This window comes from Haliaeetus albicilla, chromosome 12 (assembly GCF_947461875.1).
Source record: "Haliaeetus albicilla chromosome 12, bHalAlb1.1, whole genome shotgun sequence".
Classification (NCBI taxonomy): domain Eukaryota; kingdom Metazoa; phylum Chordata; class Aves; order Accipitriformes; family Accipitridae; genus Haliaeetus; species Haliaeetus albicilla.
Genome location: NC_091494.1, coordinates 8,201,206 through 8,217,303, shown reverse-complemented (window position 1 = coordinate 8,217,303; position 16,098 = coordinate 8,201,206). Strand labels below are relative to the sequence as shown.

The 16,098-nt window shown below is 37.9% G+C and overlaps 1 protein-coding gene across 3 annotated transcripts in view; it reads left to right on the top strand.

The window, feature by feature from the left end:
* Positions 1–16,098, top strand: part of UBE2Q2 (ubiquitin conjugating enzyme E2 Q2) — a 54,071-nt gene that overhangs the window by 21,520 nt on the left and 16,453 nt on the right. For all 3 annotated transcript variants that reach the window (XM_069797914.1, XM_069797915.1, XM_069797912.1), the window contains 3 exons: positions 3,950–4,054; positions 5,731–5,787; positions 7,836–7,976. In XM_069797914.1, coding sequence (XP_069654015.1) covers positions 3,950–4,054; positions 5,731–5,787; positions 7,836–7,976 — 303 coding nt within the window. The remainder of the gene's footprint in view (positions 1–3,949; positions 4,055–5,730; positions 5,788–7,835; positions 7,977–16,098) is intronic.

Below are 16,098 nucleotides of genomic sequence, written 5' to 3'. Positions count from 1 at the left end.
TTGCATGGAAGAAGTCAAAAGTATAGAATTACTGGCATAAGTATGTGTACAACATGGATAAGCTGCTATCCCTAAGCACACTGCTTCTGTATTAAGAATTTAGTTTTAGTCCCACATGATGACATTTCAGGAAAGAATGTTGGCTCTTTCAAACTACCAATGCAGCGGCAACTAATTATGCATTGGGGGTTATAATGACAAAATGCAGGAAGAAGCTTTGATGTACTTTCTGAAACTGCCCAAGGCTGCTGAATATGCATGAGGCCAGTTACTGCGCAGACCACCTGATAGCTAAGTAGTGGTCACACTCCAAGTGACAGCTATTTCTTCCCTCTGTTTCCTCTTCTATCCTTCTTCAGGAGTTTCCTTCAGTGGTAGGCTAACACTTATCAATTACTTTATTTTTATATAGATATAGTGTGTGTATATATATGTAGATAGATACGTATAGAAGAATGTGTATACTTGCACTATACTTCTGAAGTCCATGTTTCTTGGTAATCAGAAAACAAGGTGCTTCATAGTGAACCCAGAAGTATATTAATATCATTAAAGGTATCCTAAAATTGTTAATGCTTTCACCCTCCATTAGAAAGATCTCTTCATGCATAAGAAGGCCTCCTAACGTAGGATAGGTTTCAGAAAAATTGTTCTAAACCGTTTTCAGGTTTGTAAGATGTTAACACAGGAAGCAAAAAATTCTAAGAGGTATTTTTGTGTTCTAAAACAACATTATGGTGTCCATAAGAACTACCAACTTCTCAGAACTCCTGAAGCATTAAAAGTTGTATTGTAGATGCATATGTTATTTTTATATTTTGCGATTATTTTTATATTAATTATAATCAGTATCATTAATTTATAAATTTGACATTGTATTTGGTCACTTAAGCATTTACCTTATGCAGACTATTTACATTTTTCCTTTAGTACCCTGTGGATTATGCATTCTAGTTGCTGTTTAGTTTCTGCTTGAGGCAGTTTGTATTCCAGGGAAACTATTGGTATACTGATAGCCCACTGTTCTTCATAGCAGCAAAGTGTGTGTTAAGCATTCATTTTACATTAGCCAAGTATGTGAAGTTAGCCTGAAAATATATTTAAATTATTAATACATGGCAGAAATCTGCTATCCCTTTTGATACAGTCTATTCATGTACCATTAACACATACCAAATCATGCTAGGCCATGCTCAGAGCAGGGGGTTGGTTCAGATGACTTCCAGACATGCCTTTCAGCCCAAATTATCCTATGATTTTTCATACCTATGAGCAGAGCATAAGGGATAATGGTGATGGTGATCCGTGGCAGAAGGATCAAGGGTATGAAATGAATTCCTGAGGAGGAAAAACATAGTAATGAGGAAGAAGGGTTGTAGAGACGGGATCAGCTTCTCACTCTGCCACCACCTTTGCAGATTGTAGAAACTGATGTCAAGTAAAACATCTTAGCTATAAAAATGAGACTGCAGTTTGACAGCTGCATTAAGCTAACCCCGAAGCGTAGACTGCTGCCAAGGAATGGGGTTCCTGCTCTCAGCTGCGTGTTTCTGCCTCCCCCTTTATGGTGAAATTGGTGCTTATGTTCTGCAGCACATCAGGAATTGATCTGCCACGAAGCTTGTAAGCTGCTGTATGGTTGTGTCATCTCTGGTGCCAGTGCAAATGAGAAGGTGAAAATGTGCTGATGGAGGCAGGGAGACACCTCTTCAAGCACAGCCACTGTGTAATTTGGTCCAGGTTGTGCCAGCAGTTTGTTGCTTTGAGAGTGCTTGTGTACCTTGCAGTAGTGCTGTGTTCAGAATGAAGTGAGAGAAGCTTACAACGTGTTAGGTCCTGGCTGTAAAGATTCCTTCTGAATTTCAACTCAGGTGACAGGACTTCTCATGAAGACGATGGGGAGTGGAGGGAGCAGGAAGCAGTTCTTAACTCTCGTCCCAGCCCTTACTGTCTCTGTCTGTAAAGACACATATAATATTGTGTTCATCTGCTTTTCCAAGCTTTGGACCAGCCAAATCCTGGTGGTGGTATTCTTCCCCCACCATTTAGATTTTTTGTATGCTTCATAACAGATGTAAACATAGCTTTACATAGCTACATGAGAAAAATTACAATTCCTGAAATTTTATAGTTTACGCTCCAACTCTCCATGAAGCAGTGTTGTTTGTGAGGAGAAAATTTTTTTCTCAACAAAATGTGTAGCAGTGCAACTTTAAGCATCTTACAAATATTGAGAATAATAGTTCTAAGACCTGTGATTCTGTCTACCGAGTAACTTTGATTGATTAACCTGCTTTCTGCCTGCTAAAAGGTTTCCTGATATTTCAGACATCCAGGAAGTTTCGAACAGGTGTAGAGTCTTAACACGGGTGAAAAATGTGATTGTTACAGAAAGCTTCTGGCAACATAAACTACCACATCTCATGTATATACTCACAAGAGATGTGTTGCTGATACACCAGTTCTTTTGGTGTCATCTGCTTTATTTTTGAGTTAAGGATGACCATCATGAATGATGGAGAAACAGCAAACATGGTGCGGTAGGAGAGATTGTTATTAATTCTTGTAATGCAGGCTGGTATGTCAGTTCATGGCCTCCGATGAATAAATAACATTCCTATTCAACAGGAATGTTGATTTCTACTGAAGAAAGGAAAAGCACTGAAGCTTTCCAGTAGCATAAGGGCAACATTTGCTTATCAATGCTAGTGATTTGGGCTTGGAAATGAGTTCTTAACCCTGCAGAGGCTGAATTTTCACTTGCAGTAGGGTAAGGTAAGAGCATTTAAACTGGCCTGTAGCAAGGCTTTAGACATGTAGAATATTTTGGAGTGACTAGATTTTTCTGAAGTACCTTAATTTATTGTATATTTTAAGAAATACAGTATGCAAACACCAAATAGTGTTGTAGAGGTATCATTCTTTCAGGATGATGTGGTCTATGCTGTACCTTGGGTGAAGCCACATTGCCTGAGTCTCCCTCCTTTATGGAGAGATTCTTAAAGGAGAGTGGAGGTTGCTGCTGTAAGCATTAACTACTAGTGGTGCTGAAGGTTATGTGTACAGAAATGGCTGTCTTGCACACTGCCTTCTACAAGTGGCAAGACAAACTCCCATTGGTATGTGGGAGTCCAGTCTTCTATGGTCTTGGCCTTAACTAGGACTCTGAGGCTGCCTAGAGAAAGTTAACAGCTATGGAAATTCACTTAATTAGCGTGGTGGCCAAGAAGCAAATTTAATGTTTCTCTGTTTCTGCAGAACTAAATTTATTTTCTGGATAGCATTACAGTGAGTGAAAGGTGTTCCATATTTTGCAGTTAACAGAATCCAATCAATGTAATGCTAAAAGCTGGAAACAGAAATCGGTGATAGTAACAGATTGTGCCTCAACCTGATACAAGATAGGGCAAGCAGACTACTTGGGCTCTAGCTCAGAGGCTAGCTAGTTTCTATGCCTTGTACAGCGTTTGTCTTGCTTCTAGTGCCTCACTGGTATGTCCCTAGAAAGGGATTCAGGATGTGGAAAATCAGACTGTTCCTCCTTGCTTTTTGAAGACCTGATTCTTTAACCTAGGAAATTGGAATGGACCATCTTGTCTCATGAAATATGACCATTTGATTATCCCCTAGTGATCTGTGGCTGATACGCCTATGCCTGGAATGGATGGTGCTGCTAGAGCAGATTATTCTTTTGCTCATGGCGTTCTTCACTTGACATGAGGAGAATGGGAGCCATCTTTAACTTGCCATGTCCTTGGTTTCCCATTGTGGGGATTTCATTACAATGACTACAGAGAAAAAGAGCGTTCTTTAAACTTTATTCCAGTGCGTGCAGATTTAAGTGCTCTACACTGACTGAAAGTTCAGTACCGACATGTGAAGAAAATTCAAAATGTATTGTTCTGTGCTTTGGTTTAAATAGACATTTCCATGTTTTCTTTTTTTATAGCTTCTTCAACAGCTGAAGCGATTAATATGTGACCTCTGCAGATTATATAATCTTCCTCAGCACCCAGATGTTGAAATGTTAGATCAGCCATTACCAGCTGGACAGGTAAATTAAAAAGCTGTGGACACCTCCTTATGACAATGAAGGAGTTGTTTTTTCAGCTCCAAGAAACAAGATGGTGGGAATGATTAAACCTTGTGTAAGCCAGAACTGAGATATGAAGCACTGTTGCTTTATGGTGTCCTTGATCTGAATTTTGTTTGCAGAATCCATTTAATGATGGTGCGATACTATTACACAATTTACTTTGGAGTTTCTGTACCATTGAAAGGTGTGTATGTGATACCAGTGCTGCCAGTTTAATTCCCTCCTAAATACTGTTCAAGCCAATCACTGTGCATTCCTACTGCTTTCCAAATTTACTTTTTTCCAAAATGTAAATGTGATTAAACACTGTTTACTTTTTCTTGAGGAGTATATGTTTTACAGTGTGCACTTGGATGAACTACTATTGATATTTTCCTTCCTCCTCAATCCCTTGCAGAGACATGGGATATCAAGACCATATGCTACTTTGGGTAGGGAGTATCTGAGGTGCCTTGTTTACTGTTTGTGCACTTGACAAATTAAGAGTTGTGAAGGGCTGTGAAATGTTCTGGTTAACTAAAATGTTTTGTATTGTGCTGAAAATGGAACTGGTAACTGACAGTAACTGCTCTTTTTTTGTATTTTTAATAAGATTATGATATCTTCTTTTGCTTATACATGTTAAGATGAAACGTTTTATAAAAACTCCTGTAGCGTAACAGATGGTTTTCCTGTGGTGACAGTACTATAGTAATAACAAATAACTTGCTTAATTTTGGTCATGTGCCCAGCTGTAATCCTATAGGTCTTTTCTCTCAGCCACCCACATAGCAGTGCAACTACAAGGCAATAGGCCTGTAATATTAGGAAGTAGCTTTGTTGAAGAGTCTTGCTTATGCTCTAAAACTCAGAAACAAACTCATGGAGTGTTTCTTAGCCAGAAATGTCAGATAATTTGCAAGTTAAATGAGAGTGGCCTTAGTAAGTCAGACCAAGGATCCATCTAGTCCCCTGCATTGTGTACAGCAGTGGCATTCCTCCTTTGCCAAAGGAAGAGTAAGCAGAGGACAAGCATATCGGAATGCTCCTGAGTAGTTCTGCAGCTCAGACTTCCTGAGCTTGAAGTGGTATCTTGAAATGGAAAGCCATAAAAAATGAACTCAATGTATTGTTTTGGTATTTTATCAAATAATCTAATAACAATGGCTATCTGATGATAGTAGTTGTTGCATAGAAGTTCTAGGTAGTGAGACAAAAATCCGTTAAGTTTCAGAGGTCTAACGTTTGTTGGGTTTTTTCTTTTCAGAGATCTAGCGTGTGTATGAATTCTAGTCAGAGCCGTGATCTTTTTTCATGGTTAGGAGATCATGAGTTACAATGTGCTTGACTTGTTTATTGCATTTGTCCTTGTCTCAGAATAGGATATCCTTATCTGAATCTTAAGTTTCCACTTAGAGCTTAATGTGAAATTAATTGTGACATTCTGTTTATCTTTGCTTCATGCAAAAATCTCTTCACTGTTGTACTCCAGGAAAGCACCTTTGTGTATCTTTTACATTAAACTTCCGTCCTTTGCAGACCTTGATAAGTGTAACTTTCATATATATTGCTTTCTTTTTCATAGTAGACTTCCTGCTTTTGAAAGAAAGGAAAATAGGCATAATTTATGCAGAAACCTCATTGTTGTATTGCAGAATGGAACAACAGAAGAAGTTACATCAGAGGAGGAGGAAGAAGAAGATATGGGTGAAGTATGTGTAGATACAAGATTGTTGTCCTAATCTAGTAGAATTCTGGCATTTTGCACTGCAGTGGCTGGCTAATTATTTAGCTAAACTGTAAAATGTAATCTCCCTGGAGTTCAATGGAAAAGGTAATTAAAAATTTGGATGTTTACCTTAATGTCAGCTTTCACTTCGACTGCAAAACTAGTGAAATTTTCTTCTTAAACCTAGATCTCAGCTGTGAGGTACTTGGATACCAGAATTTGACATCTGTTTGTGCTTTAGTCAAACAATACATAACATTGTGTGCCAAATCTGTAAGTTTGCTTTGTTAACTCCTATTTCAAGCAGCATATGAACTGGCTCTGATACAGCTGAAAGTGCCTCCCAAATCGAAGCAGACTGGTGTTAGAGTAAACCAGTTTGCTGATTCGTTAAACAGGTGAGCTAGTTTTTAACTGTACTACATTGGAGGACATGGAAGGACATCTGAAACAGACATGCTAAACTTTAAGGGGGTTATGTCACTGTCTGACAAGACTGTGCTCCTTTTAATACGCTTTTTACTATGTGAGAACCACCCCTTTCAATTACTTCTACAACATGTTAGAATAGCTCCAAGATGCTTGCTTTTTAAACCACTAGAAATAGCCTTATTATAGGAGAACTGTTCTGACTACTTCAGATTAGATTTTTAATGAAGGTGTGTAGTAAGAACGAACAACTCGTTCTCTGAATAAAAGGTCTTCCTTTAGAAAAGATCTAAATGTTACCCATGTTCTGGAATTAATTTGAATCAGCCTCTCTTATACCATATTTAGCCTGATCCAGACTACATCTGTTGGAGCCAGAGTTTCTGTAAAGGTAGTATGTATGCTACCATATTCTGCTGCCACAAGGCTCTTGTTGCTTGCAGACTTGTAAGTAGCCTTTTGCACTCTGTTTGACTTACTTCAGACAAAAAAATTGTCATGTTTGTCGTTATTTATAAGCTGTCAGGTGGCATTGTGTGTGGCACTGATACCTTCAACTTGTAATCTTGTCCATTTTCTAAATTGAAAATAGCTTACGGTTCCTGGGGCTATATCATTATTTTGAGAAACATGAGCATTTTAAAGAATACTCCGTTTAAAATCTGTTATGGTTGGAGGAAACCGTGTTGTCAAGGGCACCAGATAGGTGTGTACTACATAAGACATCCTTGAAGTTGCATTTATGGCCAGGTTTTCCTGCCATGCAAACAGATGGTGCATAAAGAGTACCCACAGGTGTGGTGAAGCACTGCATATTGGAGCATATCTCATAGTTGTGTACTCATAGCTTGCTGGTATGGCTGCTGTAGTGCTTCCTTTTTCATCTCAAGGTATTTACATCCTTCCCCTCCACAAATAGCACTTGAATCACCTTTCAGGCAGTTATCTTAAGTTCAGAGTGCTCCTCTGCAACAGGATAACCCTGTCTCAGAATACAGAGTGGAAGATTTTTCAGTGTCTTAGTCTAAACTCAGAACTGAAATGTTGGCTTGTGTGATTGGAACACTTGACCACATAATTTTGTCTCGCATCCTAATTCCAAAATTGTTGCATCTAATCTTCAGCTGAAATGTTCACCTTGAATAAAGTACATGTAGCTTTCTAATATTTTACTTTCTTGAAGGGTTGCTATAGCCCTGCCAGATATTTTAATCGTTGTTTGCCAGAAGTGTAATATAGCTAGGATTCTAGTTAAAAAAAGAGCCTGCTTTTAGACACGTCTTGGAGACACCCTAACTGTGGTTACTTTTGAATTCTTAAGCCCTGTTCAAAATGCCTTAACTTCCTGTCTTCTACCTACTTTAATGGGCTAATTCACTATAGTCTTAACTTCTTGCAGAGGTTTTATTGTGCTTGTTTCTGTGACCAAAAACATGTTGTGAATTTGGGTCTCATTCATATTGTGAAGGCTCCCTACACTTGAGTGAATACTGTTGGCTGAGAGAGTAAAGTTACAGCAAAATAGAAATGGCATCCAACAATCACTAATACATAGTGCGGTGCAGTTAAGTTATTTACAGTGAATTTTCCTCTATCCTGTAGGACATTGAAGATCTGGATCACTATGATATGAAGGAGGAGGAACCAGCTGATGGGAAGAAATCTGAGGATGAAGGCATTGAAAAAGAGAACCTTGCAATCTTAGAAAAAATCAGAAAAAATCAAAGGCAAGATCACTTAAATGTGAGTTAATGATTTATGTTTTTTCTTTGCAATACTTCTGGCTTTAAAATAGAAATGGCTTTCAACAAATAAAGCCTACTCCTATGCACCTAGACATAAATTAACCTGTAGCTGACTTCCAGCATATAGACGACAAACGTCTCAACTTATGGGACCTAAATAGCTCTTTTTGGAGAAGTTTGAACAGGCCAGCTAAGATTCCAAGGTCATTTAGTAAATGGACTCATCTTTCATCAAAATCTTTGGCACAGGAAGTTAGTTGTCAGTCCACATCCCACAGAGGCACAAAAACTACTTCAAAGCACTCTCATTCAGCCTGGGAGAATGCTATCATAATTTATTTTGTCCAGTTGGGTTGGGGTGTTCTTGGCATTTTGGATGAAGCAGCATATTTTAGCTTTTCACTAGAGTCAACTCTTACATATAAATCCAGGTTTCCCACTTGTTAATGATATTTAACTGCTAATCTGATTTCTAGAGATATCCATTTGGTTGTCCCTCTGTCTCCTGCTTGATGCCTTTGTTATGAACAGTAGTCCTCCTTGCAGAATTAGCAGAAAACATGTAGGTTGTAAGCATGACTTTTGTTGCTGAGGCCTTATTAAAATAACAAAGCCATATATAAACCTGACTGCATTAAAAGTTATGGGTGACTTAACATACTTAGTAAACCCAGGAATCTGTGCTTTAAATCTATTTTATGCATGAGTTTGTTTTTCAGTAGTATCTACGCCACGTGTAAATCACTGAAGGGTGAGGTGTTTTTTGCCAGACGTAAAGCAAGGGGCCTTCAGCAGCTCTGCAGTTTTATTATCACAGTTTTCCGAGTGATCCTGCCAGTGGGCAGTTGTAAAAAAAAACCTGTTTGTTCTCCAGGGGCTTAAAAATGTTTTGTGAAAAGTGCCAAGTTCCAGAGAAGCTTCTACTTCTCAAAGGTGCATGTAGGAAGTAATGATGATGTCATACAACCTTAATTTTATTTAGCCTGGCTTCCAAAGAAATCAAAACTTTTGTTTGACAGAGGCTTAAAATGTATAATGCATGAAATTCAGTGCTTCTGTTCATGACCAATTTCACCCAAAGGTAAGGGTTCTAAAATTTTCATAAGTCACCTGTACAGTAAGAAGGTGCTTGAGCCAGTGCCTGCTACTGTGTGAGCTCCAAAGTTTTTTATATGCTGTTTGGCAAGTCAGCAGACATGTAGGTCATGTCTAGGCACAAGATGTGCTATTTCTCATTAAACTAATAGTTGAGGATGTGAGCAATAGTTAGGTACAGGGGAGGGACCTGTAAGTATTTAGGGAAGGAATAAGATTTAGTATTGGTATGTAGGGAGGACCTGGATTTTTGCCCATGGAACCAGCTTTGTTCCAGTTCTTATACTTTATGATTTTTCCAGTAAATATTTTCTAAATAGCCTAAATGGCACTTAAAATTTGTATTAGATTTAAGAGAATTGCTGTTGTGAACCTCTTTGGATTTGTAGGAAGAACTATATACCTCCAAAGTGCTTGGTGCTAGCCAAGCCAATCCAATCCACTTTTAATATTGGATGCACTCCTGATAGATCTAGTTACCATAAGATGTTAGGGAAAAGGCTCATTTAGCAGAATCTTGACTATTTCTTGTCATGAATTACTGGCCCTAAATAACTTTAGTTTAGAAAAAAATTCTTCCTCTTCATTACTGACACTTTAACATGGAAAAGGGTTTCGGTTTGTAGTCATCTGCTTTGCAAAGGAAATAAAACAGAAATGCTTCTATCAGGGTTCTTCAACTAAAAATCTTCTGCACCTGTCCCACTGCTGTTCTAATATGACTTGAGTGCAAACCTGTCAAAAATACCTTAGACTTAACGTTTTGCTGAAATAGGCAGCGTGAGATAGCTGGCTAGAGGTGGTTGCACTTTGATTTGTGTATGAATTCAATAGTTACCTATCAGGTTGTCTGAAGGAAAGTGTACAGTAATGATCACCCCTTCAAAAAAAAAAAAAAAAAACAACAAAAAAACCAAAACAAAACCAACCAACCTAAAAAAAACCCAAGCCTGATCAGCATTTCACTCTTTAAAAGCAGGTAAACATAAGGTGCCAAACTGCTTTTGCTGTATAGTCAAGTCTGTTTTAAGACTTGACTAACCATAAGCACAATGATCACTTACTGGTTTTGTTTAAACTGAAATGTTTGTTCAGAGTTTGAGAAGATGCCTGTTAAGATTCTGTATATTTCTGCATTTATAACTCAGACCTAATGGTAAAGAGTCTCTAATTGTTAAAGAAAATAAATGCTCTTGCAGCCTGAAAGGCATGGTCTGCTTTACTATCATCTAAAAATTTGGTAGAACTGAAAAAAGGTTTTTGTAGTGTCAACATTCTTCCTTGGTGTGGAAAGCCTCTTAAAACTGCAGATTTGCTTTTGCTAATCTGCTCTTTCCCATTTAGCAAATATTGCCTTTCCTTTTGCTTTTTCCCTCCACATCTAGTGGAGCTGAAATGAGTGCTGCTGGTTTTTTTTGTTTGACAACAGCAGATTCAACTTACGTAGTAGCTGTTTCTCATGCCAAGACACTCTTGTTGATGCTGGTGCACAAACAAGGTCAGCTGAGTCCAGGGAACAGGGTATTCAGCTGCTGCTGAGGAACCATGGTATTTTTGTGGGTCACCAGAAATAGCTGTGCTGCTTAAATAATTTCTCAAAGGAGTTGTGAGGGTTTACTCTTAAGTGCTTGAGAGCTGAAAACTATAGCCGCACTACTGACCTAGGAAGGAGCTAACCTAGTAGCACTTAAATGCCCTTTTACGCTGCCAGAACATGGGACTTCTATTAGAACATGTTAAACATGCTCTAAGATAGCAGAAGTTTGCTCAGTATCCTAACATAAGGTAAAATTTAAATCTGCACAGCCCTTCACAGGGGGGTTTCTTAAAGGACAGTACGAGTTTCACAAATTTAAATGTAGTGGCTAAACAAAGTCTGGTTTTCACACAAACTACACAGCTGTTTTGGTATACTTTGTTTCCTCAGCAAAGTAAAACAAAGCCATGCTGTTTACATGCTTGCTGTTGGAAGAGGGAACATGAAGCCTAATGTAAGGCTTTGACTAGTGCCCAATGCAACCGGAAGACTTTTCAGTTTCTTTACATGTTCTTTGGCCAAAATCTGTGTGTCATCCTCTCTCCCCTTGGCTGAAACCTTGGCAGGTTGAAGTTACGGATCATGCTAAAGGTTTTTCCAGAGGAAAGGAGTGCATGCAGTCCCATTCTTGCATATTCTTAACAGGTTAAAGACATTTCTTAACAGGTTGAAGACATTTTTCTGCTGCTCAAGGCTGTTGTCATAGGAGTTTTAAGGGTCTGTGTGTTTTATACAAGTTAAGAATATCTATCCACTAATTTTGTAAAGGAGTTCTCTTCCTTGGCAGTATCCCTAATCCTACTCTTCTTGCCAGCATCAAGAAATAAATTTGGCTTGCAGTACAGTATGTAACTTGGAGCAAGAATTAATCCTCCTCTTAGCATTGTAATAACTTTAAAGAACCACTTGCTTACTGGGAATAAAACAAGGTCTTTGAACTGGAATCATTAACTTCAAATATTAAACAACTTGCTGCTGCTTGCTTTGCAGAGGTCTCTCCCCACATAGTCATTTTAGAGATTAATGCTTTTCTTATTTAGATAATGCTATTAGCTTTTTGCATTTCCTACTGAGGAGTTTATGCATTTCCCTTTTGAAGTCTCAAATATCTCCACTTTCATCTTCAGATTTTATGAAGTCTAAGGTGTCATTTCCATTTTCAGTCTAATCCTTGAAGTAAGTATGAATCTACTTCAACTTCCAGGAAGGAATGTACTTCTGCACAAATACTGAGAAAGTTCAGTGACAATAGAGCAAACTTGTATTCTTTAGTTCTTTTGGGGTCACTTGAGATTTTATTATCTTGGAGGAGTTTCCATTTTTTGGTGTTATGTTTTAGCAGGTAGTTTTTGGTCTTGTGGCTGAATTATCTGAAATGTATTGTGAGGTGATTTACTGTACTGTATTGATGTGTGACAGTATTTTTCTGATCAGACGGAAAATAGACAATCTGGTCTTTGCATTTAAAACTGCAGTGAACTGCACCTGCTACTTCAGATAACTGATTTAAGGAGCAGACTTTGGCTGTGTTTTGAGTAGTGGAAGGGGAAAAGAAAATGTCCAAAGGAGAAAAGCTGAGGCTGCAAAACCTCATCTCTGGCGAATTAGTGCAGCAGACAGCTAGGGCAGTGGCGTGTGCTGTGCTGATTTCTGCACAGTTAGGTGTGCCCTACTGACTTGTGAATGCAGAAGCTCAGTTCTGAAGTCCTAGTTTTCTTAGAAGTTGCTTAACTGTTTGATAAAGTATTTTACTCAAATTTATACGTTCACACTAAAATACTAATTAAGGATAGAAACACTTCTGAAAAATATAATGCCTATACTGACTTGGACCAAAGTTTCACATTTTTGATAATGGTAGACGCATGTCCTTAGGGGGAAGATTTTGAGAACAGGACAAGCTTGTAGCGATGCATCTTATGAATATTTTTTGTGTCCAACAGTTTTGGCTCTGGGAATTCCTGCACCAGGTGTTTCTGTTATTTGCAACTTCAGCAATTAGCATGTTGTCCACATAGATGTTTACCTCCTGTAGCAGGGATTTCTCCAGCTTGCCTGCTTATTGTTCTGGAGAACCACAAGTATGCTTGTACAGGAGAGGATAATCAAGTGAGACTTCGTGCCTATTTGATTACTTAATAGGGAAAAAAAAAAATCACTTGCGGCTTGTCTAGCAGCTCTCTTAACTTCTTCAGTTTACAAATCAAATGGCTGTGCCTTTCTGCTCTTGGCATCAAGCCTACATGATGGATACCTGTCAGATCCCATGATTGACTAGTTATTTCTAAGGCAGTTGCAACTATAACTCTTGATCTCACAACTGGAGAAATGGGAGCTTTATCTCTCTTAGAGTGGTAAGTCCCACTTTCCAGAAGGACACAGTTATTTATATCTGACTCACTCTTTGAAATTATAACTTGCATATAGCGAGGTATTGAAAGTTAAAGTTTTTTTAATTTTACTACCATTACAGTCAAAACTGAACTCACTGCTCTACTGTATTGCGCAGTGGTGTGATGCAAGTAGTACTCTTCTAAACTGCACTTTAACAGTAGTTATAAAAACCGAAAGTGACACTGGAATGAAGACTTTGTGTTTCAAAGCAGCGGTGTTTGGCATTAAGGTTACCATCAGGTATAGCAGTTAATTTCTGCAGGCTTCCTCTTCAACTTCCTCCAGGGATAGTTCAGAGTATGTAAAGTAAGCTCCTGTGCTAAACTACTTAGGTTAAGCTTGCTAGCCTCTTTCTCGTGATCATAGATTACTGGTTTGCAGTCTATAGATTCTTTAGAGTAGCAAGTCTAATTATATTTAATATTGCTATATAAGGAGTGGGCAGCCCAACTAGAAACACCTAGGAAAAAAGGGTGAAAAACACTGTTACAGACAAAGTCTACTGAGGCTAGCTTACACACTCTAATGTGGTTTGTTTTGTGTTTTTTTTTAATACCCCTTCAGTTTATCAGCAGTTATAATGGCACTCAGAAGTATGTGGGTGTGTTAAGCTTTGGTTTTTAAATTACTACAGTACAGAAGATACTTAAATTTTCATATACCAAGCTGAGCTGCCAACATTACATACAGAAGTTCAGTAGCTTAATTTGATGGAAATAAAGATGCAATAAGGAAACTAATTTTCCACAGGATGTCTTTGAGAATCTAAGTTGTTTTTAAATTGCCTGTATTTAGAGGTTAATATTCTGTGAAAAATGTAAGAAAATTACTATTTTCAGTAAGAAATACAGCAGATGAGGCCAGGATATTGCACAGCTCTGCACAGAAGAAGACCAAAATCTTGACACGTCTCTATGAAGTTTCTTTCTTCTGGACTCAACACATTAGTGAGTCTCAACCTTAACACCCTTGGTACAGGTCTGAAGAAGCACAGCAATTTTACAGAGAATGGTGGTTTATACTGCATTGTGTTAACTTGTTAAGTGTAATGCTTCCTTTTTCAGCTAATCTGCAAATAGTGGGTATAAATAGTAGTAATTTGCAAATAACATATAACCAACCAGTTTTTTGCCATAAAACTGCATTTGCCTGCTGTTAAAGGAAGAGAAATCTCTTCTTTGTCTGGTACTGCTCTAGAGACAGGGGCTTCAGTAAACTGAGAAATTACTTGTCTGGAGCCCTGTCTTTATGTAGCTTTTATTTAATCAGGTGAAAGGAGTTGCCTTTTATTTGGATGTTTAATTACGAAGTTCATTCTTCATACCAGTCTGTTAAGAAGAACTAGTGGAATTTCAGTAATCTGCATAATTAAATGCAGTGGAGTATGAAAATGAATAGCTTAAAAGAATAGTCTACAGATTATAGTGTGAAACTAAGCATGTTATATGATGCTACTGAACAGAGAAGACAAAGGAGTATGTGGAGGCTATCTAGTAACTATTACTGATTGCATCAAGTACTATTACTGATATTTAATCCTTATTAATAAATAATTTGATCCTACAGTTAAGACCTTGTAGAATACGTATTATCACTGTTGACTTGAGGCAAACAGGGATGACATTTCTGGTATTAGACAATGGTCATAACTGCTTCAGATTCCTCCAGAAATACTTCTCTGACACTTCTGTCCAAATAGGATCTGTTTATAGATGTTCATAGTATCTGAAAGGAAACTGAAGAAACAAATCTCTTTAAGTTTTTAGATGGAATAGAAAAAACAGACCCATAAACTAATCATCCAGTACTTTATATAGAGAGACTGAACTTAACTTTATTCTAGGTGGGGGCTTTTTTTGTGTTTGGTGGTGGGTTCCCCCTGCCTTGCCCCCCGAATCATGCTTCCAAGCCACATGTATTAGCCTGTATTTCAGTGGGAGTGACTGAAGTCCAAGCAGCAGCAAACTGCATGGGTCTCATGAAATAATCTACCTATGGGAAACTGACTGCCGGTGGAAACCAAAGTTTCACAGGATTGGGGTTTGGGGTGATAGGTACCTTACCACATTTGGAGTCCTCATTCCTTTTCCATATTTTAAATCTTGTAATGCTAATTTTTATCTCTGTCTTCCAACAATCTTGAATGTAAAATGGTATTTCAGGTGGAATATAGAAGCAGGGTAACCATGTAACATCTAAGGTTTAATATCAAAATCTTTCCTGCTAGCTTTGCATTGAATTGGAGAGAGTAATCTAATTACTCTTGGTGATCATGTTATTCTAAATAAGCACTTCAATTCTGTAAGAGGAAAAAGTTCTGTCCTCACTTTAAAGCTCAGAAAATTGAGGCAGAATTTAATTCCAAGGTCACAGAACTGTCAGCATTGGGGTTGTGTGCTGAACACATCCAGTGCAGCAGTTGTTGATATAAGTAGACATCAGTTACTTGATAACTGGTGTGTTCATTAGTTTGTCAATAACTGGTGGTATTTGGAGCCAGTCATATTTTAGATATGCCTGTCACTTAAAAGGTCTTGTCTTTTTTTTTTTTTTTGCGCTTTAGCATTGTATCTCAGGCTGAAATATCAGGTTCAGAAATTGTATGCTAAGTTTTCTATCACTTTGAGATGCTGAGTAATACAGAACTGAGCTCTAAAAGAACAGAAGATATTTCTGCCCGGGTTGCATAAACCACAAGAACTATGGCAAATCACAACAAAATATTTGGTATTTTAAGGTTTGCTTACATTAGTCTTTCTCTGTGTAGGTGTTGGGTTTTTTTCACTCTATTGCAAATAATAGCGCTGCTTTTGTTCTGCATTTTCAAAATACATTGATTGGTCTTCCTTTATCCCAAAGTTGCTGTTCTATAGTGGATACTTCCCAACTCCTGTACCTTTTTTCATAACCAAATAAAAATATACTGCTGAGAAGACAGTAAAACCTTGTGTGCAGAAGCTTGTCCTTAGGATTAGTCTTACTCTTCCTTCAAGTGCATAAGAGCAGAAGGTGAAAGGAAGTATTTCCCTATTAGAAATGTACTGTGGATCCATCTTGGGAATCAAAATGCCAAAGAGATTAAACTCCTTTACAG